A 27,214-nucleotide genomic window follows, 5' to 3' on the forward strand; every position below is an offset into this window, starting at 1 on the left:
GGCTCTAGCCACAGCCTGGGGCTACCTCCACCACTTCAGGGCTGCTGGTGCCACGGGGCATGCTATCTTGGGGCTACCGAGGCCATGCCAAGGTCCAACCTTGCTGCCCCAGGGGCTTTTAGGAGCATGCCAAGGCCCATCTCCACCACCTCGGGGCTATGGGCCATTCAGGGATTCATCACCATTGCCTTAGGGTGCCTGGGGCTATGCCAAGGCTCATCCCTGCTTCCTCAGGGCTGTTGGGACCGTGCCAGGACCCATCTCCACCACCTCGGAGCTGCTGGGAAAATGGGGCATTGAGGGGCCCTATCCCTGCTGCCTCAGGCCCACTGGGGCTATGCCAAGGTCTATGCCTGCTGCCAGGGCTGTTGGGACTGTGCCAGGGCCCACCTCCACCACTTTGGCGCTGCTTAGGCTGTGAGGCATACAGGGCTCCATCTCCACTGCCTGGAGGCTGCCAGAGGCCAAAGAGCAGTGCCCTTCACAAGATGGTACCGACCAGCTGCACCAGGGGAAGGCAGCAAAAGAGCTTGGACCCACTCACGGATGCCACAGTGCCCAAGTAAGTAGGACCTCCACACCAAGTTCCAGGGCCACTGTTGTGGCAGGTCTCAGCACCGCCAGTGATGCCAGTGCCAGAGGCTGCACCAGGTAGCCTGGTGGGTGTTCTCTTCACCCTGTCCATGTCCCCACAGTGACCAGCACTTTGGCACCCATGTGCTGCTCTCCTGCACCCAGAGGATACTGCTGTGCCACGCTCACAGAGAGCAGCACAGCTCAGCCTTCCTCATCCTGGCAGTGCCCGGAGCTGCTCGCTGCAGAATTCCTGGGCAGAATTTTGGGAGCAAATGAAGGGAAAACCGCAGTGGCCGTGCAAAGCCCTGCCCAGCGCCCGAGCCTGGCTATTTTTAGTGCACAGGTTGATTGAAATTCCCAGAGGAAAGGGGCAGGGGACGCGCGGTGACGCCGCTTGGAGCCGGTAACGCGTTCGGCTCTGGATGGCACACGGGCGGTGCTGGCACATGGGGTGCGGTGAGGCTGGGGTGCGGGGCTGGTTGGTGGGGTGCAGGTGAGTGGGGGGGCAATGGGGTGCAGAGGAAGGTTGTGGGGGGAGGGTCCCAGCTCCTTGCATCCGGCTGTGGGGAGAAGCCCAGCGGGAGAACCTGGGCCAAGGCGGGGCTCTGGGCCTGAGACCCCCTCGGGCATCTTCCGGTGCTGGGGCTCCCCGGGAGCAACGGAGACTGCGGTGGGTGTGGGGAGTCCCGGTGGGGGTCTGTGCCGTGCTGGAGGGACTCGCGGTGTCATGCCGTGCTTGGCAGCCTCGGTGCCGGGGCAGGTCCGGTGCCAGCACGGTGGCACTGTCAGTGTGGTGCCGGTGCGGTCCCGACACCGATGCAGTCTGGTGCGATGCTAGTGCAGTGTAATGCCGATGTGGTGTGGTGCTGGTGTGGTGCAGTGCCAGGGCGGTGCCAGTCTCGGACTTGGTTCTGGCACAGGTGCTGGTCTCCAACCCCATCGCTGGTGCGGTGCCAGTCGCGGTGATGGTGCCGGTCCCAGTGTGGAGCCGATTCAATACCGACGCGGGCGATACTGGTCTGGGTCCAGTGCCGTGGTAGGGCAATGCCGGCGCCGTGCAGTTTCCGTCCCGCTGCCGGTGCAATGCCGGTCCCGTTGCATTGCCGGTCCTGGTCGCGGTGCAGTTCCGGTCCTGGTGGGGTCTCGGCTCCTTTACATTGCCGTTGCTGGTGCCGGTCCTGGCGCAGTCCCGGTGCCGGTCCCAGTTCCGGTGCGACGCCGTTATGTTCCCGGTGCAGGGTCCGTTAGGCTGCCCTTCCCGGTACCGGTACCGTTCCCGGTGTCGGTGCATTCCTCCCCCTAGGGGTCGGTGTGCCGCGGCACGGGAGGTGGCGCGGGAGGCGGTGCGCTCCTGCGCACGGCCCGGGGCGGCCGGGGCACGGCGGCGGCGGCGGGGAGCGGGCACCGCCGCGGGCCCGGGTGAGTGCTGCCGGGGCGGGGGGTGGCTGCGGGGAGCCCCGATCCCACGGGAGCTGAGGAGGAGCAGGCCGGGCCCGGCGGGAGGGGAGACGTGGGTGGGGAGGGGACGGGGAGACCGGGGCTCGGGCTGGGGGGCAAGGTGCCCGTGCTGGCGGTCCTGGCCCCGCGGTGCCCGGACATCGCCCGCTTGTCCCGGCGGCACCGCCGGCTGGAGCTCCCTGGCAGCCCCAGAGCCCTTCCCTGCCCCGGACGGAATGTCCTCCCCCGTCGGGGCAGTCCTGGACCCCCCGGGGCTGGTCTGAGCTCCCTCGGTGCCGGGCTGGGGCAGGGGACCCGGTTCCGCTAGGACGGAGGCGTTTCAGGGTGCGCCCGGGGGGTGTCCCTGGGTTGTCCCCTCCCTTACCGCGCCCTGTCTCATGCTGGGGGCTGCCGCGGAGCCCCGAGACCGGCTGAGAAGCACCGCGGGGACTTAAGGCTTCCCGCAGCCTGGCACCAGCACCCAGCCCTCTTTCTTCCCTGTCAGGAGGGTGCCTCTGTGTCCCCAAGGGTGACCGTGTGTCCCTCTGTGCCTCTGGGGATGCCATTGTGTCCTCAGCGGGACAGGCTGCCCTGGGGCCCCAAACTCCCGTGAGCTTCCCTCTGCCCCCTCCCAGGCCTGATCTCCAGGTCAGGGTGACTGCCTAAGGGGTGGGGTCATGTCCGTTCCCCGATCCCTTGGGTCTAGGTGTCACGGCCAGAGTACCCTGAGCTGCTCCCTTAGCCAGCCTGAGCACATCCAGTCCGGGCTGGAGCCAGGGCGAGGGTGGGAGGCGAGTGGGGCAGCCTGGAAGTGCTGCTGGCCGGGCTGGATGCAGCACTGAAGTGGGTGCTGGCCAAGATGGGTGCTGAGAGGCACATCTGGAGTGGGTGTTGACCATGATGGGTGCTGGGAGGTAACCCTGGGGCAGGTACTGGTTGAGACAGGTGCTGCGATGAAGCTACGGGGTGGGTCCCGGCCGCGATGGGCGCTGGTCAGCAGCCCTGGAGCAGGTGCTAGTTGAGACAGGTGCTTGTAGGGGCAGCCCTGGTGTGGGTGCTGGCCGGGACGGGGGTTGGAGGGAAACTCTGGAGTGGTGCTTCAGTTCCTGCCCAGGGAAAGGATGCCCCATGCCGGTGACGTGACTGGTGCTCCTTGAGGCGAGACCAGAGTGTAGGTGGCCAGGGTGGGTATCAGCATGTCTGATGCCATCCTGGTGTCCCTGCTACCCTCTGTGCTGGCCACCGCGGCCGGGTGTGGATGTAGCACCCGAAAGGGATGGTAACAATTTTTTTTGGGGGGAGGGAGTGGGGCAAGACAGCTGCCTGGGGGAGTATGTCTGTGCCTGCCTGACAGAGAAGGGGTTAACAACACGGAGGGCTTGGGGGGTACCACGGTGTGCCCCGGTACCCTGTCCCCGGGCAGGGTACACCCAGCCTGCTGCTCGCCCCAGTGACCTCACGCCAGTGCCATAGCAACGGCTCATGAAGTCACCGGTGCCGGGAATGGGGCGGCCGCAGCAGCACGGGTGATGGGCTGGGAGAGTGGAGGCTGCTGGGCACCGCCCCCTCAAACCTCACCAAAGCTCCCACCCTCGGGTCCCCCCAGAATGAGCTGTGCCCCCGCCTCGGCCTGACCCTCGCCCTGCCCGTGCCACCATGCTCATCAAGGAGTACCGCATCTGCATGCCACTCACCACTGAGGAGGTGAGTGAGTGGGAGGCACTGAGGAGCTGCCTGTGCCCCCAGGGTTGGGGTGGGTAGGTTGAGGAGTGCAGAGGTGGAGGGACCCCCAAGCCTCCAGCCATGGGTGCCAGGAACAGCTTGTCTGCAGGGACCTCCTGATGGAGGGGGCAGTGGGTGGGGATCCTGTACCCACAGCAGTAGGGTGCCAGGGTGTTGGGTGCCTGCCTGAGCAAGGGACTGGGTGACATGGTGGTTCCTGTTGCTGTCCCTTTGTGGGCACCTTGGCCAAGTCACCAAGATATCCTTTGACCACAGCCATTGAACTCAGGGTGCTCCACCCAGGTGCTGAGCTAGGCACTGGGGGGCAGGCAGGGGCACATCCCCTTCCTGGGCACCATGAGCTTGGGCCACAGAGGCCAAAGGCAGCACTGGGGATTGCTGGGGAGGTTAACCCGTCCTGGAAACACAGGATGAGCCAGTGGGCAAACGGCACCAAGGGTTTGGGTGCCCAGGGCACCACAGCACTCAGAATGGTTGCTTGATGGGTGGCACAGGCTCAATCCCTGCTCTGGCAAGGAGCCTGAGTCTTGGCTGGCAAACCACGATGATAGCTGGTGGCTGACAGCATCCCTGATTAAAGGTCACTTGTGAGCACCTGGTGCCAACGGGGCCATTATGGGAAGTGGGGAGCTGTTCCGGGTAATGCCCGCGCTGGGCAGTGCCAGCCTTCCCTCGGCACTGGCTTGGTGCTTGCCCCAGGGTAGGTTTTTGGGCACTCTGCAAGGCCCTGGGGAAGAGCAGGAAGGGCAGGCTCTGTCCCTCATCCAGCTACTGCAGCAATCCTGGGGAAGGGGGGATTGGAACAGGGTGCACCAAGAGACCTCCACACCGATGCACAGCTCAGGGTCTGCCACCCTGCCTCAGTTTCCCCTCTCAGCGGTGTGGCTGGTGGCGAGCCCAGCAGCGGGGAGGGCGGTGGAGAGGGCAGCCGGGAGGGCAGCGGGGCAGGGGGAGCTGGCGGCGCTGAGGCCCCGGTGCTGTGGTGGCAGTACCGCGTGGGGCAGCTCTACACCATCAGCAAGCACAGCCACCAGGAGAGCGAGAAGGGCGAGGGGGTGGAGGTGGTGAAGAACGAGCCCCACGAGGACCCCGTCCACGGCCCCGGGCAGTTCACCGAGAAGCGAGTTCACCTCTCCAGGTCAGCCGCGCCGCCGGGTGGGCAAGGGCTGCCAGTGCCCACGGGCAGCGCCGTGCTAGGGGGGTGGGCAGGCAGGGGGTGGCTCCATCCACCCCCCCGCAAAGTCCTGAGGAGAAGCAGTTCAGGGGCCTTGACGCCCTGCAGGGTGGCTGCACCCAGGGTGCTTCCAGCTCTTAAGGGTGCCCCCATGGTGCTGCACCCATCTCCTGGGGGATGCCATTGTCTCCCAGGGGTGCACCCAAGTCCTGGAGTGCACCCATCTTTGAAGGCTGCACCCATCTCCCAGGGCTGCCCTCATCTTCAGGGCCTTCATCTGTCTGCCAGGGATGCACCCTGGAGTGCACCCATCTTTGGGAGCTGCACCCAGGTGTGAGCCCTGCACCTGTTTCTCAGGGTGCCCTCAAATGGGATGTACTTATCCTGAGGGTCTGCACCAGTCTCCTGGGCTGTGCTCACCTGCAGGGGCTGCCCCTATCTCTGGGGTGCCAGGGTGCACCTTTCTCTGGGGACTTCACTCATCTCCTGGGGTGCACCCATCCTGCAGGGGTGCAGCCTGGGTTGCAGATCAAGGTCCTGAAGAGGTGGCAGAGTTCCCTGGTGGAGTCCTGGGGTGCAGATGAGAATTCTGGGGAGGTGGCAGGGGTTCCTGGTGGGATGCTGTGGTGTAGATGAGGGTCCTGGGGAGGTGACAGAGGTCCTTGAGGAGGTCCTGGGGTGCAGATGAGGGTCCTGGGGAAGCAGCAAGGGTCCCTATGGGATCTGAGGGTTCATGGTAGGGGAATGCTGGGGTGGAGGTGAGGCTCCTGGGGAGCAAGTGGGATCCCTGGGGAGGGGATGGGGGTCCCAGAGGCAGGACTGTGCTCAGTGGAGCAGGATCGGGTGGCACAGTGGGCATCCATCTCTGGGTACCGGTGGCTCTCAGCTGGAATGCCTAGGTTGTGCTCACCCCATCCCTGGGAGCGTCCGTGCATGCAGCCGCAGGTGTCTGCTGGGCACACGCTGGTGCCCAGCAGAACTGTCCCCAGCTGTGGCACGTCGTGGCGTGGGCACGGGCTGCTGGCGTCGCTGGAGTGAGCTGGGCTATTTTTAGCGGCACGGCTCACGATCCCCTCTCGGGGCTGGTATTCAGAACGCTGCCGATTCATCGCCCCCCCGCCCCCACGGGGCACCAGCCCGCGCTGCCAGCCTGGGCAGCCACGGGGGGCTGCCCAGGGGCACCATGGGCTCATGATACTGGGGAGTCTGGGGGAGGTCCCCTGGAGAAGGGGTGAGGGGCCCCGGGGAGGTGGCAGGAGTACCTCAGGTGGAGGTGAGGGTCCTGGGGAGAGGATGGGGGTCCTGGGGAGCAGGTGAGGTCCCTGGGGAAGGGCTGGGCGTCTCAGAGCTAGGGCTGTACTGTGGCAGGGGGAGCTGCATTCAGTGGTGCAGGGCTGGGTGGCACTGGGCAGGGCTGTGCCCACTGGCCATGTCCTGCCCTGAGCATCGTTCCCCACAGCAAGCTGCCAAGCTGGGCACGGGCAGTGACCCCCCGCATCTTCTACATCACGGAGAAGGCCTGGAACTACTACCCCTACACCATCACTGGTGAGGGCACAGGCATCTGGGCACTGCTGGGCACCCTGCCCCTCCCTGTGGTGGCAGTGGTGGGCTGCAGGGGGGAGTCCAACCATGGCCACTTCTCAGTCTCACCACTCTTTCTTTCCCCCATGGTGCCACCCGGCGGTGCCATCCCATGAATGATGTTGGTGTGTCATGGTGTCACTGCAGAGTACACGGTAAGGAGGCACTGGCATGAGGGCAGCTGGCATGACTGCAGTGGGTGTTCCACGGGTTGGGTGTCCTTTGGGGGTCATCACCTTTAGGGGTGGATGTGTGCTGGGTCTGAGCATCCCTTGGGGTGGATGTGCTCTGTGTGGGTGTCTCTGTGGTTGGGTGCCCCTTGGGGTGGTGGTCCCTTGGGGCTGGACATCTCTTGGGAAGGAGTGACCTTGGAGTCGGGCATCCCTCGGGGTTCGGTGCCTTTTAGGGTGGGCATACCTTATAGCAGGTGTCCTTGGGGGTGGATAACCTGCAGGGGTGGCATCCCTGTAGGTGGGAGTGGACAGCCTGTGGGAGTATGCGTCCCTGTAGGTGGGGATGGGCATCCCTGTGGGTGGGTGTGTCCCGGGCTGGGTGTCCCTGGGGAGGAGCACCCCTCGGGGCCAGCTGATGGCCCCTCCCTGCAGTGCTCCTTCCTGCCCAAGTTCTCCATCTACATCGAGACCAAGTACGAGGACAACTGCGGGGACAGCGAGAACGTGAGTCCGTGCCAGAGCAGCTCCTCCCCGTGGCGCTGGGGGACACACACCACACCCGCGGCCAGCACCTCTCACCCTTCTTCCCCTCCGCAGATCTTCCACAGCGAGAAGATCTTGGGCGACCATGAAGTCTCCTTCCTGGACATAGCCTTCGACGAGATCCCTGAGCGCTACTACCGCAGCCTGGAGGTAGCAGGGCTGGGGCTGCTGGGGAGCAGCCTGGGGCCGCTCTATCCCCTCTGGGGGAGGGAGGTGCTCACGGCCCCTCTGCCCCCTCCTCTGCAGGACCCCCGTTTCTTCAGCTCGGCCAAGACGGGCCGGGGCCCGCTGCGGGAGGGCTGGCGCCAGCACACCAAGCCCATCATGTGCTCCTACAAACTGGTGAGCGTCAAGTTCGAGGTGTGGGGGCTGCAGACCCGCGTGGAGCAGTTCGTGCACAAGGTGAGGGGGTGGACCGGGGCGGGGGGAGTGGGCAGGGACAGGCTGCTGACCTCCCCCTCCCCGCCCCGGCATGTGGTGAAGGTGATCCGGGACATCCTTCTGATCGGGCACCGGCAAGCGTTCGCCTGGGTGGATGAATGGTGTGGTGAGTCCCTGGGGGGGGGGCACAGAGCCTGGGGTGGCCCTGGACCCTGAAAATAGGGGTGGAGGAGGTCACGACTTGGGTTTAACTGCTGATGTCACTAATCCCACGGGCAGATCCTGCTCTTCCTGGGGCTCCCTGCAACCCGCTGCCCGCTCTGCTCCACTTACCCTGCCCTCACACCTGCCTGTGCCTGCATGCTGCCCTACTCTGCTGTCTACCTGGGCAAGGCTTGGCCAAAGCATGGCTGGGGGAGCAGGGGGAGGATGAATCCCAGCGTCCCTGCCTGAGCTGCCTGCACCCCGGGGCTGGCAAGGAGGCATGCTGTGGGCGGCTGCCCCATGTGGGTGCCCAGGGTTTGGCGATGGCTGGCAGCAGGGACTGGAAGTGGGCACTGGGTGGTCCCGCGAGCAGCTCTCTACCTTCCAGACATGTCCCTGGAAGAGGTCCGGGCCTTCGAGACTCAGATGCAAGTGGCCACAAACCAAAAGCTGGGGAGCCAGACCCCCTAGCCCCCACTGCGTGGGCATCGCTGCCTGCTTGGGACGGGGACCTCAGACCCCAGCATGGTCCCTGTCCCCCAGCATGCTGCCTGTGGGGGACAGGGACCCTGGACCCTGGCATGCTGCCTGTGGGGGACAGGGACCCTGGACCCCGGTATGGTGCCTGCAGTGGGTGCAGGCGGGAGGGCTTGTGTATGATGCCCGCTGAGCCTCCCCTGCACCCCGCAGCAGTGTCGCCCCCCGCCCTCTGCCCTTCCCATGTACCCCCTGCCTGCGCTGCCTCTCTGGCCATTCCTCGCATCCCTCTCCCTGCCTGTCCCTCTGCCCATGTCCCCTCGCTGTCCCCCAGCTCGGGAGGAGCTGGCTGTCGGGGCAGTGACAGCCCCCACCCCGACCCCCGGGATGTGGTGGTGCGGGCGGCGGCCGTGCGGAGCGGCCCCCAGCCCGGCTGTGCTCGGCAGGGATGACGATGGAGGACGTGCGGCGCTTTGAGCGGGAGACGCAGGAGGCCACCAACGAGCTCGTCGGCCTGGTGGCACCAACCATCTCGGTCAGCGAGGTGGCACAGCCCACGGCCACGCACTCGGCCCCCGCCAGCGCCCCCTCCACCCCGCTCAGCGACGACCCCCCCGACTTCCTCGCCCCCCCCAAGGCTCGCCCGCGCAAGAAGTCGGCGCCGGAGACGCTGACGTTGCCCACGCTGCGAGACCGTGCCAGCGCCGAGTGATGCTGGCAGTGCCACGCTGTGCCGCCGCCCCAACTGCGCCGGGCCAGCCCTGCCGCCCGCCGCGGCCCCTCCGGCAGGCGCTAAGTGCAGGCATGGACCCGCTGCTGGGGCGTGCGGAGCCTCGGGGTGGTCCTGGCCTTCCTGAAACCTTGCGGGTGCCCACATGGGATGTTGCCACCGTCGCTGTGCTGGACCCACTGGCCGCGCAGGGAGAGGATATCAGGTCGGTTCGAGGGGTCCCTGGCAGCATCCAGTGATGCCACGGAGCCAGATCACCAGTGCCTGTGGCTGGGCTGGGCACCGGTGCCGGTCTGAGGAGCTGTAGGGCTCAACAAGCACTGCTGGAGCACCGCTTTGCAGGGTAGGCACTGGCACAGGGGCACAGCACATGTGACAGTGACAGCCAAGTCCTGGGATGGGGCTCCCCACGGGACCCTGGCACGGCAGGTCCCGCAGTCAGGGTCCCCTCTGCTGTCCCTCCAGAGGCCATGGCTGCTCGAGGGGGGCTGGGGTAGGGGCAACCTCCCGTTTGGGGGAAAACAAAGACCTTTTAGGAAATAAAGCTCCAGACACAGTGGCCAGATGGCAGTGGTGGTTTATTTAGTGCCACCAAAGGTGCCAGGCTGCTATGACCCACTCTGGGAGGACTGGATCCTGGGGTGTGGGTTGCATGGGCATTGCTGGCTGCATGAGGTCAGCCCAACCCTGAGGTGATGCCCCCAGCCACACCAGTGGCACTGGCATCCCCTCCCTGCCAACCATCATCCTCCTCCAGCTCCTCAGTGCCTGGCACAGCTGATGCTGCCAGCCCAAGCAGGGCAATGAAGTGGGAGCTGCAGTAGACCGGGGCCTTATTTGGGCTGGAGTAGACCTGCTCGGGCCGCAGCGAGGCAAAGGGGTTGGCGGAAAAGCCCACGATGTGCATCTCGAGCTCCACCAGGATCTGCAGGGAGGCCTTCAGTTCCTGCTCACTGCCAGGAGAAGCAGAGGACAGGCTCTGGTTACCAGCGGGCGGTGCCATGCGCCGCGGGCAGCGGGGCTGAGCTCACCTGTAGACGGTGAAGAGGACGGGCAGGCGGTAGTCCCGCAGCAGCAGCAGGGTGGGCAGCCAGCCTGCCAGCAGGTCTGGGCAGGCGTGGAAACCTGTGGGGACATGATGGTGTTTGCCACCACCCTCCTGTGCCACCCCAGCACTGAGGAAAGCCAGTTCTGGTAGAACCTCCTCCATACCAGAGACCTCTGGGGTGATGCTGGTACTAGGGCTTGGCAGCCCTTAGGAAGGTAGGTCCCATGTCCCACCAATGTAAGTGTCACCCACTGGTGCCACTCAGCTCTGCATCCTGGGCTGAGCCATCACACCAAGGGCTGAAAGCAGGGACCCCTTCAGGTGTTGCTTGCAGCCACTGACCAGCAGGTGAGTGACAGTGGCAGGACACTGAGTGCCTGGGGATGGACAAGGTGGGTGGCACAGGCAAGATACTGAGTGCCTGGGGTGGGGGATGAGCCCTAGAGGGGCACTCTGACTGTTTTGACTGCTTGTCTTGGCTTGCTGCAAAGCCTTGGGCACATCCAAGGCCACCACAGGCTCAGCTCCAGACATTGCTTGGGGGTGCTCAAGGTCTGCCAAGGATGTCCTGTGCCAGGCAGTGAGGTAAGAAGGGTCTGGGCCCCTCCCTGGTGCAGGCACTCACCTGGGTGAAATCCCACTACCAGGTCAGGGCGGACAGCCAGCTTGGTCTCCACGTGGCTTTCCCAGAAGTCGTGGTAGAGCCCCTTGTAGCTGCTGAGGTAGACCTCTCCCGGGGGTGCTGGCACAGCCAGCGGTGGCCTCATGATGGGTCCATCCACCACATCCACACCCACCATCACCACCTCCACTCCCCGGTGCCCCGGGAACATCCTCGTCAGCTCGTCGTAGTCTGTCAGGCGGGTGTTGAGGGTCTCCACGTGGGATGCCCCCACCACGTGCACGGTGAGGGCCTTGGCGAAGGGGCTGATGCCAAAGAGGCGAAGCGCCAGGCCGAGGGTGAGGGGCCGCGAGTGGAAGTCGGTGACCAGGCGGCGGACGGAGTCGCGCAGCTCCCGCTCCTCCGGCCGCGGCTTGCCGGCGTTGGCCCACAGCAGGTTCATGTAGCGCCCGCCCACGATGCTGCCCAGCTTCTCCTCCAGCTGCCCCTGCATGCAGAACCAGTCCTGCCAGCCCTTCACCTCCCCGGCGGGCTTTGTCCAGGGCTCCGTGGGGAAGGGGATGTCTCCTAGGGATAGGGGGAAGTGTTGGAGGCCATGGTGGTGGCTTCACAGCCCAGGATGCCCATCCTGCTTGGGCTGTGGGGATGCTGGAGTAGGGCAGAGCAGGTAGGGCTAGGAGAAGGGACCCTACGTCCCTGCACAGGACCCATGTGGTCCTGCCTGGGGTGTCCCCCCCCCCCCCACCTGTGAAGACGAGCCACTCCACCAGCCGATCCAGGGCCACCAGCTTCAGCTTCTTGCAGAACTTCTTGTGCAGCGGCCAGTTGGCACGCTGGCACACCACGCTGCAGTAGTACACGTTCTGGCACCTGTGGGGACAGGCAGTGTGCCCAGCCATGGTTGGGGGGGGGTCAGGCTCCAGTCCATTGAGCCTGGCTCCATGCCAGCCTCTCCCAGGGCTGTGTCACAGTTCTGGAGGTGCCCCACGGAGGCGGGCATGGGGCCAGGCTGCTCTGATCACCGGGTTGGAAGGGCCAGGATGGATCTAGCCTCATGTCCTCAGATCAACCCCAGCCCCCCAACACCTCCATACCTCTTGCATCGCCGGAGGCTTTTGGGGTCAGGAAGGGCATCAGGGAGCTTCTTGCACTCAGCGCAGAACTTGAAGGTGTCCTCCATCTTCTGGAACATGTCAAAGTATGTCCGAATGCCAAAATCGCTGCCTCTCTTCCTCCCGTCCATGGCAGACCTGCAGGGGGTCACAGGGCAGTGAGCAGAGTCGAGCCCACTCTGCTCTGCCAGCACAACGGAGCTGATGCAAGAGCAGCTGAGAGTATCCTGGCCCGAGGTGTGGAGCTGTGCTCCCCAAAGTAATGAGGAGAATAGGTGGTGGAGAAGTGTACCCGGGAGGCACGGCAGAGCAGCCTGCACGTGGGCTGAGCCAGAAGGCTGGGATGAGCCAAGGAAGGGCCATGTGCAGACACAGAGGGGATGCTCTGGCTGGGGAAGGGGGGAAGCATGCACCCGTGGGTGCTCACTCACTTGTAGTCCTCGTAGCTCTTCATATTGAGCTTCTGGAGGATGACGTGGGACAGCCCTGGCACGTTGCGGTCCATGGCCTGGAAACCCAGCGAGTCCACGTCGGGTGCTCTGGCCACTGGCTCCTCCGTGGGCTTCTTGGGGGGGCTGGTTTTGGGAGGAGCTCCTGCCTTTTGCTGGACCACAGCAGCTGGGGGAGAGAGGGGTGCAGGCGAGGGGGTGGGTTCGCGGTTCTTCAGCTGCTGCTGGGGTCCCCCACGCCGTCCACCCCCACGCCGCCGCCCGCCTGCCATCCTGCTGCCTGTCCCCGGCCGTGCCGGAGGGAAGGACGCAGGAGTCGGGTGATGGAGGGTGGCCCCAGCACACCAGGGAGGGCTGGGCTCAAATGTCAGCCCCGAAAAGATAGCGACAGAGGAGCGCGGCCGCGGCCCCTGCGGCAGGCATCCGATAGCGGAGCTATTCCTGTCCTCTCCTCCCAGGAAAGCGGCCAACCCGCGCCGGGGGTCCGGCACCCGCCCCGGGAGCCCACGGTCACGTAACGCCTGGGACAGGTCCTGCCTCGGGCTCACAACAACCCCATGGACACTGCAGGCTTGGGGAAGAGCCTATCCAGAGGAAAGGGACCTGGGGGCGTTGGTTGACAGTGGCTGCAGGTGAGCCAGCAGTGCCCAGGTGCCTGGCTTGGATCAACAGCAGTGTGGGCAGCAAGAGCAGGGGCAGGGATGCCGGGGAGACCACAGCTCAAATGCTGGGGTCAGCTCTGGGCCCTTCGCTCACAGGACACTGAGGGGCTGGAGCAGGGCCAGAGAAGGACAACAGAGCTGGGGAAGGGTCTGGAGAGCAGGAGGGAGCTGGGGGTGTGCAGCCTGGAGAAGAGGAGGCTGAGGGCAGAGCTCATTGCTCTCTACAGCTCCCTGAGGGGAGGCTGCAGCCAGATGGGGGCTGGGCTCGGCTCCCGGGGAACAAGTGACAGGAGGAGGGGAAATTAACCTCAAGTAGCCCCAGGGGAGCTTTAGCTTGGCCATGAGGAACAATTTATTTCCCTTGAGGGCTGTCCAGGCCTGACCCGGGCTGCCCAGGGCAGTGCTGGGAGCCTCCATGCCTGGAGGTGCTCCGGAGCTGTGTAGCTGCGGTGCCCAGTGCCGTGGCTCAGTGGTGCCCGGGCAGGGCTGGGTTAAGGCTTGGACTGAATGACCTTAAAGGTTTCTTCCAAACAAACCAATTCTACGACTCCATCCTGCCGCTCACTTCTTCCAGACCCCCTCTCTGCCATTCATCTCCCCCCTGCTTTCCCACCCCGGAGGACTACTGAGGCGAGCGGCCCCACGCCCTCCCCGCTACACGAACCCACTGAGGGCTGCCCACAGCCACCATGGCGGCGGCGGCCTCAGCGCCACCTCCGCTGAAATCCCGTTCCGTGCCGCGAGATCTCGCGGGGAAGGGGAAGCGTCGCCGAGGTGACGCGACCCAGAGCCGCACCTGGGGCCTGCGGGTTCGAGTCCGCCCTCCCCCGCCGCCCCCGCACGCCTTGCCCCGAGGCCTGGAGGTTCATTTTCCACAGAACCATGGAGGTGCATACCAGAAAGGACTCTTCTGCCTCTCCTGCTGCCCCTCCCAGCGACTCACAGCCTCCCCCAGTGGCTCCAGTCCAGCTGACGGTGGTGAAGGCGCAGGGTCTGGTAAAGCTCCCCTGACAAATGTCTCTGCCGGTTGAAGAGGGGAGGTCAGGGAGGGGAACTCTGCGGGATGTGATCCCATTGAGGACTGGCTGGGAGGGTGTTTGGAGGAGACCTGGGCTTCAGTGGTGTCTCCTCTCTGCTGGGGGCTTAGAGTTGGGTTGAGGTTGGGGAAGGCATCAAAGCAGCAGCCCAGTGATGGTTGAGTCATAGACCCATGGCCTGGTCCGGATTGGAAGGGACCTTCCAAGCTGCTCCAGCCCAGCCCCTGCACTCAGCAGGGACATCCCCACCCACAGCAGGCTGCTCACAGCCCCACACAACCTGACCTGCAGTGCTGCCAGCCGTGGGGCAGCTCCCAGCTCTCTGGGCAGCCTGGGTCAGGCTCTCCCCACCCTCAGTGCCAAACATTTCTCCCTTCTCTCCACTCTCAATCTCCCTCTTGCTGTTCAAACCATTCCCCTTCATCCTTCCACCACAGGCCCTGCTCAGAACTCTGTGCCCAGCTCTCTTCTGGCCCCTTGAAGCACTGCAAGGCCACCAGGAGGTCTCCCTGGAACCTTCTCCTCTCCAGGTTGAACAGCCCCAACTCTGCCAGCCTGGCCTGACAGCAGAGCTTCCACCCTGCCAGCACTGCTGTGGCCTCCTATAGCCCTGCTGCAGCAGGTCCAGGATCAGCCCAGGACAGGCTAGGGCTCGGCTGGAAGCACTCAGTTCCAGCTCCTGGTCACCTTTGCACCCCCAAGTCCTTCTCTACAATAAGGTCTGCCTTATGGTGCTGTGTTGGAAGTTATTTCTCTGCCTCTCTGAAAGCTTTTTATAGCAACACCATGTTCTCAGAGAGACAAAGACCCTTTCAAAGATCTCACTTGGCCTCTAAAGTCAGATTTTCCTCCTAGCTGTGGCCATTTACAGGCTCTGCTTTGAAAACCACAGTCCCAGGGCAAGGCCATGATGAGAAGCTTCAGATCAAACTGTGCCTGCTTCCATGTTCTGCATGACTGATCCAGAGTCTTCTGGAGGGACTAGCATTTAGGAGAAGCTCAGCTACTGCTGCAAGCAGAAAAAAAAATGCAAATCTATGGGTTTTTGTTGTTGTTGTTTGTTTGTTGCTGAAACAGCCAAAGGAAAAAAAAATCAAAGCAACAAACCAAACAAAAGCATCTGCCTGGGTTGGGTTTTCTGGGGTTTTCGCTGTGTTTTAAGTGCTTCTCATGCTGAGAGTCAGCAAACAGCATCTCAGGTGAGCAGTGGAAGGTGAGAGGAGGGAAAACAATGCTGGGAAGCATAGATTGGAGGCGAGATTGCCTGTGGAATGCTGGGGGGTTGAAGCTGCTTGGAAAAGGCTTTGGCTAGAGGACAGTGAGAGGTACAGGAGTGCAATAATCCTAACAACATAAGACACAATTCCAGATGTAAGAGGTGTGGAATCTGCTTAATTAGAAGTGATGGAGAGAAGGATGAGAGAGGAGACTGGGATGATTAATGGCACAAGGAAAAGTTAATTGGAGTCTTCTGTTTAGGCACTCATTAGCCACTGGTAGCTCAAGGAGAGTCAGGAGGTCCGAAGGGGAAATTGATGGGGACAGAGTTTTGAGCAGGGCCTGTGGTGGCAGGCCAAGGGGGGATGGTTTGAACTGTGAGAGGGAGATTGAGAGTGAAGAGAAGGGAGAAATGTTTGACCCTGAGGGTGGGGAGAGCCTGGCCCACCAGAGAGGTGGGAGCTGCCCCACGGCTGGCAGCACTGCAGGTCAGGTTGTGTGGGGCTGTGAGCAGCCTGCTGTGGCTGGGGATGTCCCTGCTGAGTGCAGGGGTTGGGCTGGATGAGCTTGGAAGGTTCCTTGAAGCCAGTCTGGGATTCCATTCTGTGATATCATCATGGAGGGTATGAAGAGAGGAAAGAGTGGAGCACCTGGCCCCATGGTGGTACCTGGCAGACATGAGACCCCCCAGGCCCCTTTCAGGCATTCTTTGATTCTGTGCAAATTCAACCCAACTGAATGAAATCTCTTCTTGTGCAAGAGCCCCCCTGGAACCAGTGACATGGAGAGAGGCAGGTGGAGAGGAGGCCCTTGGAGGTCAGATGTGGCCTTGGCTCAGGGTGAAAGACAAACTGGGTTTGGTCACAGCAGCCCTGTGGTCTGGGTGGTCTCTGCTCTTCCCTGCATGGAGAAGCAAACTGTGTTCCTGGTGCCAGGAGGCTCTTTGGTGTCTGCATGGCTCAGCACTTCTTATGCTGCCATGGAGGTGTCAGTGCTGCCTGCTGGTGCTGCCTGGGCACATGGATGCCTGCTGCCATTCTCTCAGCACTCACCCTCCCTGTTTGCCTATCACAGGCTCACAGGATGTTAGGGGCTGGAGGGCACCTCTTGAGATCTTCCAGTCTAACCCCCAGAGCAGGGCCACAGGAACACATCCAGAGATGTTACACAGGAAAGGCTACAGAGAAAGAGACTCCACAACCTCTCTGGGCAGCCTGTGCCAGGGCTCTGTCACCCTTACAGCAAAGTTCTTCCTCATGTTGAGGCAGAACTTCTTGTGATGTAGTTTATATGCATTGCCCTTGTCCTATCCCAGGGTGCAACTGAGAAGAGTTTGTCCCCTCTCTCTTGGCCCCCAGCCCTCAGGTATTTATAAACATTGATTAGATCTCCTCCAAGTAATCTCTTCACCAGACAAACAGCCCCAGGTCCCTCAGCCTCTCCTTACTGGGCAGTGCCCATGTTTAATCCCCTCTGTGGAGGCATTTTAAAGTGCAAACCTCCCCTCTGCACCCGGAGCGGGAGGTGGAGGCTGGGGGATAACGAATGGCAGAACTCCCTGCAGAGCTGGCTGGGGCCCCTGTTGGACTTCAAGGCATTCTGCAGCCAGGTGCTAGACACAAGTGTCCTGGAGGCTCAACCATGCAGCCCAGGAGCTGCTTTATCGGGAGGTAACAAGTCTCAAGGCTCCTGGAAGCACAAGAATATCAATGGAGGGGGTTGGGGATTTGCTTTAGATGTAGGGAAGGGAAAAGAAGGATAAACTGTTTGGTGTGAGGGTGCTGGAGGCCTGGAGCAGGCTGCCCAGAGAGGCTGTGGAGTGTCCTTGTGTGGAGAGCTTCCAAGGGCAGCTGGGCACTGTGCTGCTGGGCAAGCTGCTGTGGGTGCCCTGCTTGGGCAGGGAGTTGGGCTGGATGATCTCCAGAGGTCCCTTCCCACCCCACCCTGTTGGCACTCTGGGATTCTGTGTCTTTGATTGCCTTTCCCTGAGTTGAAGCTTGGAACTCTCCATCTCCCCTGCTGCATCTCTTGGTATCCCTGGGGCATCAGAGGGTGATGAGCAGGAAGTTTCCCTTGGAAAGACAGGGAAGGGTGAGGTCTAAGCAGGGCCAAGCTCTGCTCCTCTTCACTACTGATCAGTCTCCTGCTAGGGTTGGGCTGAGCTGCCTGCCAGAGGTTAGCTTTCATCCTAGGTCCTTTGCTGTGGAGCCAGCTGCTGAAGGTGTTGTTTTTTGGACAGAGAGCCATCAAAAGTGACATCTCAGCCACTCTGGTGCGTGTGGAGTTCAAGGGGAGCGTCCTGGGGGACTCCTCCAAGGCTGATGTCTCCCCGGACGGGACAGCAAACTATAACTTCCTGAGCAGCTTCGAGTGCAGCTCTGCTGGCCCCATCTCCTTGGATGACCTTGTGCAACAACCTGTGCTCTGTAAGTACCTGAGCCTGCCAGCAGCTCCCCTCTGCCTGCCTGCCTGCTCTGGGACTCAGTGCTTCAAGAATAGCTCGTGGCTGAGGGATCTCAGCCCTGCTCTTCCCATCCCTGCCAGCTGGAAGAGTTTCCTTTCAGCTTGGCCTGTGTTCCTGTCAGCCTTGGGAGGTGAAGTAGGAGAACATGTGCCAGAGCTTGCACAGATCCTTTTCAGCCTCTGACCTGCTGGGCTGAGGAACTCTTCCAGCTTCTCTCTCTTTTGGTCTCTCTAGTGACAGTGATAGAAGTGGTGCAAAAGGAGAAGAAACAGAAGACAATTCCTCTTGGCCAGGCTGTGGTGGACCTTCTGCCTCTGCTGCAAGGTATGGCATTGACTTCCACAGCCTCCACAAGCACTTCTTGCTCCCTGATTTACTCCACTTATTCACAAAATCACAGAAGGGACCTTAAAGATGGTCTAGTTCCAACACCCCTGCCATGGGCCGGGACACCTCCCGCTAGCTGAGGTTGCTCAAGGCCTCATGGAACCTGGCCTGGAATACCTCCATTCTGTGATTCAGTGATCCACCACCTCCCTGGGCAAACTTGTTCCAGTCTCTCCCCACCCTTGCTGCACTTTCTGACCTTTGCCTTGTGCCCCTCTGACTCTGCCTTCCCTCCCTTGGCCAAGATGCCCTTCATAGCACCTGAGGCTGGGTGAGGAGAGCAAGAGCTCAGCCTTAGGGCATGAGTTCTCTCCAGATGGTCTCATTTTTGCTGTCCTCATTCCTGTTTCTTCCCAGGACAGTGCTCCTTGGAGGTCTCAGCACCTTTGTATGCAGTGCCCACCTCACCCTCAGAGAGCCTTCACCCTGAGGCCAAGGTATGTGGGGTTTGGAGCTGTTCCTCTGCTCTTCACTGGGAAGGTGAGGGTGACTCAGCCATCTCACTCAGTGCAGGTGTCCCAGGAGCTTGGAAGCCTTTCCTACTCCCCACCACATCTGTCTCTGCTCACCTAGGATAGGGGAGGTGGTACTAGGACCTGTTCAGCTTCCAAATAGCCCTGGAGAAAAAAAACCAAAACCACCAAATCTTGGAGGGGGAAAGCAGCGTGATGGAAACACAGCAAGAGGCAGAGGCAGCACTGCCTGCCCAGCTTCATTTGGCTGCTGTGGAGCAAACCTCTCCCAGGCCATTACTGTGCAAGCTCTGATAGCCTCTCCTGCCAGGTTCTCATTCACTCAGCCTCCTGAGGAGTCCCCAGGGAATAAAGGAAGGGAGTGAAGGATAAGGCTGGGAACTGTGTCTGGGTTTGCTGCTGGCCTGCCTGTGGTTATGACTGGGAGGGAACTGGAGGCCTGGATGTGGCAGTGACTGCTCTGTGTTTAAGAGGTGTTGCAGGGTAAGCAGGGCAAGGAGGGGGTTCATTAGGGAGGAGAGGTGATAAATGCTGAGAGCTGCTTTTTCATCTGGCCCCAGGCAGCCAGGGCTGGGACAGGGAATTAAAGAGTGTGTGAAGCTGGGGCCTGAGCTTGGCACGCTCTGAATCACCCTTGGAAAATCGCTGTTTGCCGTCCCTGATGCTTGTTTTGGGAGCCCCTGACTCTTCCTTTCTGGCTCCCTTGGGGCACATCCCATGCCTCGAGCAGGCAAACAGCACAGTTCAGACAAATTGATCATGAATATTCCTTTCCTGTGCTGCTTGCTTTTCTTTTCCACCTGAGGTGAGGAAAAAGCTAACATGATACATTCTGACCTTGCCCTCTCAGCTTCTCCCTCCAGAGCAGGAGAGTTCTAATTGACTCCTTGCTGGCTCTGCTTTATCCTCCTCTCACAGGGTGGCCTCGAAGTGACAGTGTTCACCCCAGAGCCCTTGCTCTCTGAAGCCCATTTTGCTCGTGGAAGCCTCCTGAGCGTCACCCTGGAGGCAGCTTACTCTGTGCCTGAAGCCTTTGCCCCAGCGGGACCCCAGCAGAGCTATGTGGCCTGTCTGCAAGTACCAGGAGCTGGGGAGGTGAGAACTGCTCCAGGCACCCTGAGAGGGGTTTAGCTGATGTAGGATTTATCCTTCTCCTACGTTCTTCACTGTGCAACAAAGTGTCCAGGCACAGGGTGGGTACAGCTCCTGTACTTGTGCAGGAGCAGCCTTTGGAACTACAGAGTCATGGAATGGTTTAGGCCGAGGTCCCTGTGCTGCTGCTTCACTTAGCTAGCTGCAGCTCAGACCAGCCTGTGCGTGGTGGTTGCTGCTGCTCCTGCTGGAGGTGGAAAAGTCTTCTCTTGTCTCTTTAGCAGGATTTCCCCTTGATCTTCAAGAATGGCATCCTGAATCTGGGTGATGAAAAAGAGCCCTTACCCCGCCCCAAGAAATGGCCTCTTGATACCATCCTGGCACCCGGCGCTCTGAGCATCCCCAACTCCTTCATCCTTGGAGGTCCCTTTGAGGATGAGGATGGAGAGCTCAACAGACCAGAGGTAAGGGAGGTGGCTGGTGGGGTGCTGGCTGGGAGAGAACCAGCAGGTCTCTCTGAAGGGGCTGAGAAGTACCTGCAGAGATTTGTGAGGGCAGGAAGAGGTGGCTGGTGCTGTTCTCTGCGGAGTGTTCAGACAAGGAGATGGTTCCCCTGGAAGAGCAGGCCCAAGAGACTGCTCCCAGTCCTGGTCCCCAGAAAGCTGCCTGCTGCTGAGCTGCTGGGCTTGGAGTTGTGTTATCTCCTCGTGAGCCACGCTCTGGTGTCTGCAGGGAGGGCTACTAATGTACCTGGCTAAGGTGGCCTTGACATAGCGGGTTGGACACCTCTGTCTGACTCAGTTCTCCCCAAGCACCTTCTGGGGGATGATCTGGGGATGATGCAGGCTCTGGATTCTAACCATCTGCTGTTTCTCACAGGACAAGGAATTTAGGACCCAAGCAGAAAGCAAGAAGAGAATCGTGTGGGATGTGGAAAGGCGTTGGTTCCTGCAGCCTGCTGCTGTGCTGCTGTAAGGCACCTGAGAAGCTCCCTTCCAGCCTGCCATGGGATTAGCTCTCAATTGCTTTGCAGCTGTTTGAGCCATAACTGCACTCAGTGGTGTGAATGGAAAGCAGAGTGTCCAGTCCTGGGCTCCCCAGCTCAGGAGAGACAGAGAACTGCTGGAGAGTCCAGGGCAGGCAGCTCTGGGAGGAGCAAAGACAGAGAGCCTGCAGAAGAGCAGCCCCAGAGGGCATCTGAGCAATGCTCAGCAAGAGCTAAAGGAGCTGTGGGGAGCAAGAGGCTGGGGCCAGACTCTTGTCAGTGGTGCTAGGGCCAGGCCAAGGGGCAATAGGCACAGAGTGGCAGCCAGGAGGTTGCATCTGAGCAGGAGGAGAAAGTTGTTTGTTGTGAGGGTGCTGGAGGCCTGGATCAGGCTGCCCAGAGAGGCTGTGGAGTGTCCTTGTGTGGAGAGCTTCCAAGGGCAGCTGGGCACTGTGCTGCTGGGCAAGCTGCTGTGGGTGCCCTGCTTGGGCAGGGGGTTGGGCTGGATGATCTCCAATTTCTGTCGTGCTTCCCAAGCCTGCCTCAAAGCACACATGTCCCTGTGGCCTGGAGGTGTTTGCTGTGGGGCTGGATGGGAGAAAATCCAAGCTGGGGGTATGCTCTGGAGCAGAAGGGAGGGTGGGGTGGCTCATAGGCTTGGTTTATGCCTCTTCTCAGTGCCCTTCTTGTGCCCTCAGCCTGCAGCAGCAGATCTTGGAGTGCAGGCTGTGGCCCGTGGAGGTCTGCAGGGTGGTCCAGGCCCCAACCAGCAAAGGGAAGGCCAACAGAGTTGACAAGGTGAGAGCAGGGGGGACTGTATTGGCCTGCCCTGTCCAGTTACCAAGTGTGTTCCTTTCAGTGCCTTTGTGATACCAACCCCAGTCTTGAAGCTGCCAAAGCCAATTGGACAGCTGGAGGCTTTCCTTAGCCTCACAGAGCTGCTGAATAGACAAGGATCAGATTTTTCCTTCCTGATGGGCTGTGGGAGCTGGGTGGGCAGGGGCTGGGGAGAGGCTGCTGCTGAGAGTGAAGGGAACTCACCTTGCTGCTGAGATTTTGAAGCATCTAGAAGGAGTTCTATGCCTTGCTTGAGGTGTGAATGAGTACTGCTTTTGTGCATGAGCTGAGGTCATCTGACAAGGAAACATCCTCTTGATGCTGCTCCTGGTTGTGAGAGCTCCTAAGCTGTTCTGGATTGAAGTCATAGACTTCCAAGCTCATCCAGCCCAAGCCCTACACTCAGCAGGGACATCTCCACCCAGAGCAGGCTGCTCACAGCTCCACACAACCTGACCTGCAGTGCTGCCAGCCATAGGGCAGCTCCCACCTCTCTGGGCAGCCTGGGACAGGCTCTCCTCACCCTCAGTGCCAAACCTTTCTCCCTTCTCCCCTCTTGCAGTTCAAACCATCCCCCCTCGGCCTGCCACCACAGGCCTTGCTCAAAACTCTGTCCCCAGCTCTCTTCTGGCCCCTTGAAGCACTGCAAGGCCACCAGGAGGTCTCCCTGGAGCCTTCTCCTTTGCAGGCTGAACACCCCCAACTCTGCCAGCCTGGCCTGACAGCAGAGCTTCCACCCTGCCAGCACTGCTGTAGCCTCTTCTGGCCCCACTCAAACAATTCCATATCCCACCTGGAAGTCTAGAGAGCAAGACTTGGATCAGGAGAGCTCTGCTGCACCTGAGAGCAGCCCTGGGGCTGGGGGTAAGCACCCAGTGCCTGGAGAACACTGAAGGACCCTGGGTTCAGAGCAGTCACTGTAGCTGTGTTTGCCTTCCCTAAACGGTGGACAGCAGATCAATGAGGGCCTGGAATGCTGCTCTGCTTCCCAGCCAAGCAGGGACACTGCAGAAGGCCAGAGTTTGTGGTCTTCTCTTCTCCAGACTGAGCAACCCCAAGTCTCATAGCAGAGATATCCCATGTAAATCTCCCCTCTCCCAGCTCAAAGCTATTGTCCCTCATCCTGGCACTCCCAGCCCTTGTCCAAAGTCCCTTCTCAGCTCTGCTGCAGCCCTTTCAGATACTGGAAGGCTGCTCTGAGGCCTCCCTGGAGCCTTCTCTTCTCCAGGCTGACCAGCCCCAACTCTCCCAGCCTGACCTTGCGGCAGAGGACTTCCACCCTGCCAGCATTACTGTGGCCTTTGTGCCAAACCCTGCACCCCCAGTGAAGCTGTGTCCCAGATCATCCCAGTTTCTCCCTGCCTGGTTCAGGGAAACCTACATCTGCTGCATGAGTCACAGGCAGAGCTCACTGAGAAATGTTTCCCCAGAGCCTTAATCCAAGTTGGGCTAAATCCCTTCCAGCACTCCCTGGTGCCAGGGTTTTGCAGTTCTGGTGGAGATCCTTGTTCCCTGCACCCAGTGTGCTGCTGGCCTGGGCTTCAGGCCCTTTTAGGTCCCTTAGTGCAACCCCCAAGCTGCACAGCCTTGGAGGGGCCACTTGGATTTCTAATCACCTAGTTAGCAGTTCTGCAGCACTGGCTCCAAAAGACCACCCTGAGGGCTGGCAGAGTGTGGGCACTGGAAAAGCTGCCCTGCAGGCACTGGGGTGCAGTGAGTGCCCTCCATAGCAGCTCCAGGCTTCTCAGCTAGGTTGTCTCAGCTGTGTGCCAGGCAGCCACTGTCTGATCAGGTGTGCTCTGTGGCTTCCTCCTGCTGGGCCCAATGACTTTGTTTCCTCCGAGGCAGCAGCAGGCTGCTTCTTGGTGTCTCAGGCCCTTGCTCTGTGTTTCCAGGGAGATGAGGACAAGCAGATTTCCTTCCATGGGGTGGCCTATGTCAACCTGATGCCTTTGCTCTGCCCTGGAGTGAGCTGCATCCGAGGGGCTTTCCGTGTCTTTGGCTACCAGGACAGTGAGGTGCTGGAGAAGGTGAGAGCAGAACCAGAGAGCCAGGCCCTGCTCCAGCTCTGTGTTTGTGCACAGTGGGGCTGGGAGCAGGTAGTGTGGGGGTTAGGAGCAGGAAATATGTGGGATTTGGGAGCAGGCAGTGTGGGGTTGAGAGCAGGCAGTGTGGGCAGCGTGGGGCTGGGAGCAGGCAGTGTGGGTTGGGAGCAGGCAGTGTGGGCAGCGTGGGGCTGAGAGCAGGCAGTGTGGGTTGGGAGCAGGCAGTGTGGGCAGCGTGGGGCTGGGAGCAGGCAGTGTGGGTTGGGAGCAGGCAGTGTGGGCAGCATGGGGCTGGGAGCAGGCAGTGTGGGTTGGGAGCAGGCAGTGTGGGCAGCGTGGGTTGGGAGCAGGCAGTGTGGGTTGGGAGCAGGCAGTGTGGGTTGGGAACAGGCAGTGTGGGTTGGGAGCAGGCAGTGTGGCAGTGTCCGCTGGCTCTGCTCCCCCGTGCTGCTGCAGACAAGCAGAGAAGCTTTCAGGTGCAGACTTCGCAGGGGCAGAGATTTTGAGTGCGCAGAAGCAGCTCTAGGGGCCGAGGGAGGCTCCGAATCTCACTGCTCTGCCTCCCGCGGCAGCCTGGAGCAGGAGCTGCGGCGCTGGGAAGAGCAAACAGTGGCGCTGAGGGGGGAGCGTTGCCCCAGGCAACCACCAAAGGAGCTGCCGCTGGAGCTCTTGCAGCTCCTGGGGGTTTGTTTGGCTCGGTGCTTCCCCCCCCTCTCTGTTCCCACCAACGACACTTAACAGCTCCTTTTCCCCACACTGCTCCCAGAGCTTCTTTCAGCAGGGCACACACACAGCCTGCATTCTCTGCCTACTGCCCACAGAGTGCCAGGCTGCAGGAGCTCAGTGGATCACAGCTCTGATCCCTGGGCCAGGCTGCAGGAGTCCAGTGGAGGTTCAGGTTGGAGATTAGAAACAGTTTCTTTGCTGCAAGAGTGGTTGAGACCTGGAAAAGGCTGCTCAGGGAAGTGGCTGAATTGTCATTCCTGGAGGCATTTCAGACCCATGGAGATCACAGAATCACGGAACCTTAGAGGTTGAAAGGGACCTCCAGGGATCATCCAGTCCAACTCCCCTGCCAAGCAGGATCCCCCAGGGTAGTCTGCACAGGAATGCATCCAGGTGGATTTGGGAAGCCTCCAGAGGAGACTCCAGAGCCTCTGTGGGCAGCCTGCTGCAGGGCTCCATGCTGGTGGTGCTGAGGAATGTTGTTCAGCAGCACATTTGGTAGTGTTGGACTTGATGATCTTAAAGCTCTCTTCCAGCCTGCTCTGTCAGGCATTGGCAGAGGCTGCCCAAGGAAGTATAAAGTCACCACCCCTGGAGGTGTGCCAGGAACCTGTGGCCATGGCAGCTGGGGCCATGGTTTGGTGGCCATGATGGTGTTGGGTTGCTGGTTGGACTGGATGAGCTTAGAGGACTTTTCCAACCTGAACAATCCTAGGGTTTTGTGGTAGCCAAAGCTGAGGCTTCATAGCTCTGTGGTATCAGAGCTGGCCTCAAGCAGCAGTAGCTGAAGTGTTGGGAGGGCAGGATGAGGCTGCACAGCTCCTTTGTGCAGGGCCCTGAATCACAGAATCAACCAGGTTGGAAGAGACCTCCAAGCTCATCCAGTCCAACGTAGTACCCAGCCCTAGACAATCAACCAGACCATAGCACTAAGTGCCTCATCCAGGCTTTGCTTCAACACCTCCAGGGCTGGGAACTCCACCACCTCTCCCAGGCAGCCCATTCCAATGCCAATCACTCTCTCTGTGAAGAACTTCCTCCTAACATCCATCCTGAACCTGCCCTGGCACAGCTTCAGGCTGTGTCCTCTTTTCTGTCCCTGGTCACCTGGGAGAAGAGCCCAACCCCACTTGGCTACAACCTCCTTTCAGGTAGTTGTAAACAGCAATGAGGTCTGCCCTGAGCCTCCTCTTCTCCAGGCTGCACACCCCCAGCTCCCTCAGCCTCTCCTCACAGGGCTGTGCTCCAGGCCCCTCCCCAGCCTTGCTGCCCTTCTCTGGACACCTTCCAGCACCTCAGCATCTTTCTTCAACTGAGTGGCCTAGGACTGGACACAACAGTCAAGGTGTGGCCTAACCAGTACTGACTAGAGGGGCAGAAGGACTGCCCTGGTCCTGCTGGCCACACTGTTCCTGATGCAGGCATAGTCCTGAGAATGTGTTTTCCCATGGAAGAGGTTAAGGCAGAGGTGTGGGGGAGCCCAGCTGGCCCCTCCATTCCCTCTGTCCCCTCTGGGTTGTTTTTCCAGACCAAAAGGCAGCACAGTGTTCTCCAGGATCTCAGGACACGGCTCAGGCTGAGTAAGGAAGGGTCATGGACCCCAGGGATTGGCAGTCCCAGACCTGCTCCCAGCAAGGCTCAGAAGGAAGACAAAGAGAAGCCCAGCAGAGATAAGGACTCCACCCGCAGGGTAAGGCCTGGAGAGGTCCATCTCAACGTGGCTGCTCCATTCCCACCCCCAGGAACTGCTGTGAGCTGGTGGAAGCCTCATCTCTGGATGTTTTTAAGGCCAGGCTGGATGTGGCTCTGGGCAACCTGACCTAGTGTGAGGTGTCCCGGCCCATGGCAGGGGTTAGAACTGGGTGATCCAGGCTGCCAGATGCCAGGACAAGGAACAATGGTTTTGAGCTGTGGCAGGGGAGATTGAATGGAGATGAGGAAGAGACTGTTTGCAGTGAGGGTGGTGAGACACTAGCACAGGTTGCCCAGGGAGAATTTGTGATTCTGTGGTCCACAACCTCCCTGGAGCTGTTCAAGGCCAGGCTGGATGTGGCTCTGGGCAACGTGATCCAGTGTGAGGTGTCCCTGCCCATGCCAGGGTTGGAGCTGGCTGATCCTTGGGGTCCCTTCCATCTCTGCCACTTGAGTGATTTGTGTGGTTCTGTGGAGTTGTCTCAGCCAGCTGAGAGATCCTCATTAGCTTCAGGCTGCCCGAGCAGGTGCCCTGCTCACATCCTCAACCTGGAATCATGGAATCACTTGGGTTGCAAAAGACCTTTAAGATCATTGAGTCCAGCCCCTGCTTGTGGAGGTGTGAGGATTTTGAAGCTGAAACAAGAGATGTCTTTGCTTTTGCTCTAACAGATGTCCAATGTGACCAAAATCCATCTGCCAGATGCTGCTGTGGAAGCTGACAGCGTGGCTAGTCCTAGCCTTGATGGGCAGGTAATGATGGCTCTGGGAAGGGAGGGGGAGAGGAGAGGAGAAGCTAGAGCAGCACTGTGCTGCTGTCTCACACCTTGCATACAAGAGAACCCCTCAGGAGTGAGCCAACAGCTGATGCTTTATGGAGGTGCTGACTTGGGGTTGTCTCAGTGATGCTCAGCTGGAGGGCAGCCTGCCAGGGGGCTGGAAGGTCTCTGAATAACCAAAGGCTTAGTTAAAAGAGTTCCTTCTAATCGAAGGAGAAGAGAAGGCTCCAGGGAGACCTTAGAACAGCCTTCCAGTAGCTGAAGGGGCTCCAGGAGAGCTGGGGAGGGACTTTGGACGAGGGCTGGGAGGAACAGGACGAGGCACAATGGCTTTGAGCTGGAAGAGGGAAGACTGAGAGTGGAGAGGAGGAAGAAATTATTTGCACTGAGGGTGGGGAGAGACTGGAACAGGGAGGTTGTGGATCAGAGAATCACAGAATGTGATCTATGAGGAGATTTATGATCACATTCTGTGGTTCTGTGATCCATAACCTCCCTGGAGGTGTTGAAGGCCAGGCTGGATGAGGCACTGAGCAATCTGGGCTGGTGGGAGGTGTCCCATGG

The 27,214-nt window shown here is 60.6% G+C and overlaps 3 protein-coding genes across 5 annotated transcripts in view; 2 read left to right on the forward strand and 1 right to left on the reverse strand.

Moving 5' to 3' along the window:
• Positions 1 to 1,891: 1,891 nt before the first annotated feature.
• LOC135180614 (cytoplasmic phosphatidylinositol transfer protein 1-like) lies at positions 1,892 to 9,581 on the forward strand. 3 transcript variants are annotated; one of them, XM_064153213.1, is made up of 10 exons: positions 1,892 to 1,995; positions 3,620 to 3,717; positions 4,746 to 4,894; positions 6,390 to 6,478; positions 6,662 to 6,669; positions 7,120 to 7,191; positions 7,285 to 7,380; positions 7,477 to 7,632; positions 7,714 to 7,777; positions 8,739 to 9,581. In XM_064153213.1, exons 2-10 carry the CDS (start codon positions 3,670 to 3,672, stop codon positions 9,002 to 9,004), a joined length of 948 nt encoding a protein of 315 aa, XP_064009283.1. In that variant the 5' UTR covers positions 1,892 to 1,995; positions 3,620 to 3,669; the 3' UTR covers positions 9,005 to 9,581. The 3 variants fall into 3 exon arrangements, with proteins under 3 accessions (XP_064009283.1, XP_064009282.1, XP_064009281.1); XM_064153212.1 differs by lacking the exons at positions 1,892 to 1,995; positions 3,620 to 3,717; positions 4,746 to 4,894; ... (1 more) ...; positions 6,662 to 6,669; positions 8,739 to 9,581 and adding an exon at positions 8,204 to 8,680 and having other exon boundaries at positions 6,769 to 7,191; XM_064153211.1 differs by lacking the exons at positions 1,892 to 1,995; positions 3,620 to 3,717; positions 4,746 to 4,894; positions 6,390 to 6,478; positions 6,662 to 6,669 and having other exon boundaries at positions 6,781 to 7,191.
• Positions 9,582 to 9,634: 53 nt separating this feature from the next.
• Positions 9,635 to 12,713, reverse strand: MSS51 (MSS51 mitochondrial translational activator). Its single transcript, XM_064153217.1, has 6 exons — positions 12,236 to 12,713; positions 11,787 to 11,942; positions 11,438 to 11,562; positions 10,696 to 11,259; positions 10,054 to 10,147; positions 9,635 to 9,975 (listed from the first exon to the last, which is right to left on the reverse strand). Exons 1-6 carry the CDS (start codon positions 12,523 to 12,525, stop codon positions 9,699 to 9,701), a joined length of 1,506 nt encoding a protein of 501 aa, XP_064009287.1. The 5' UTR covers positions 12,526 to 12,713; the 3' UTR covers positions 9,635 to 9,698.
• A 1,014-nt stretch (positions 12,714 to 13,727) lies between these two features.
• Positions 13,728 to 27,214, forward strand: part of CFAP70 (cilia and flagella associated protein 70) — a 29,922-nt gene continuing 16,435 nt past the window's right edge. The window contains exons 1-11 of the mRNA XM_064153245.1: positions 13,728 to 13,911; positions 17,410 to 17,596; positions 17,869 to 17,958; positions 18,379 to 18,458; positions 19,413 to 19,589; positions 19,868 to 20,050; positions 20,466 to 20,557; positions 21,270 to 21,369; positions 23,304 to 23,438; positions 25,708 to 25,869; positions 26,544 to 26,624. Of these exons, the coding sequence (XP_064009315.1) occupies positions 13,798 to 13,911; positions 17,410 to 17,596; positions 17,869 to 17,958; positions 18,379 to 18,458; positions 19,413 to 19,589; positions 19,868 to 20,050; positions 20,466 to 20,557; positions 21,270 to 21,369; positions 23,304 to 23,438; positions 25,708 to 25,869; positions 26,544 to 26,624 (1,401 nt within the window). The 5' untranslated portion in view covers positions 13,728 to 13,797. The remainder of the gene's footprint in view (positions 13,912 to 17,409; positions 17,597 to 17,868; positions 17,959 to 18,378; positions 18,459 to 19,412; positions 19,590 to 19,867; positions 20,051 to 20,465; positions 20,558 to 21,269; positions 21,370 to 23,303; positions 23,439 to 25,707; positions 25,870 to 26,543; positions 26,625 to 27,214) is intronic.

Source organism: Pogoniulus pusillus, chromosome 13, assembly GCF_015220805.1.
Source record: "Pogoniulus pusillus isolate bPogPus1 chromosome 13, bPogPus1.pri, whole genome shotgun sequence".
NCBI lineage: Eukaryota > Metazoa > Chordata > Aves > Piciformes > Lybiidae > Pogoniulus > Pogoniulus pusillus.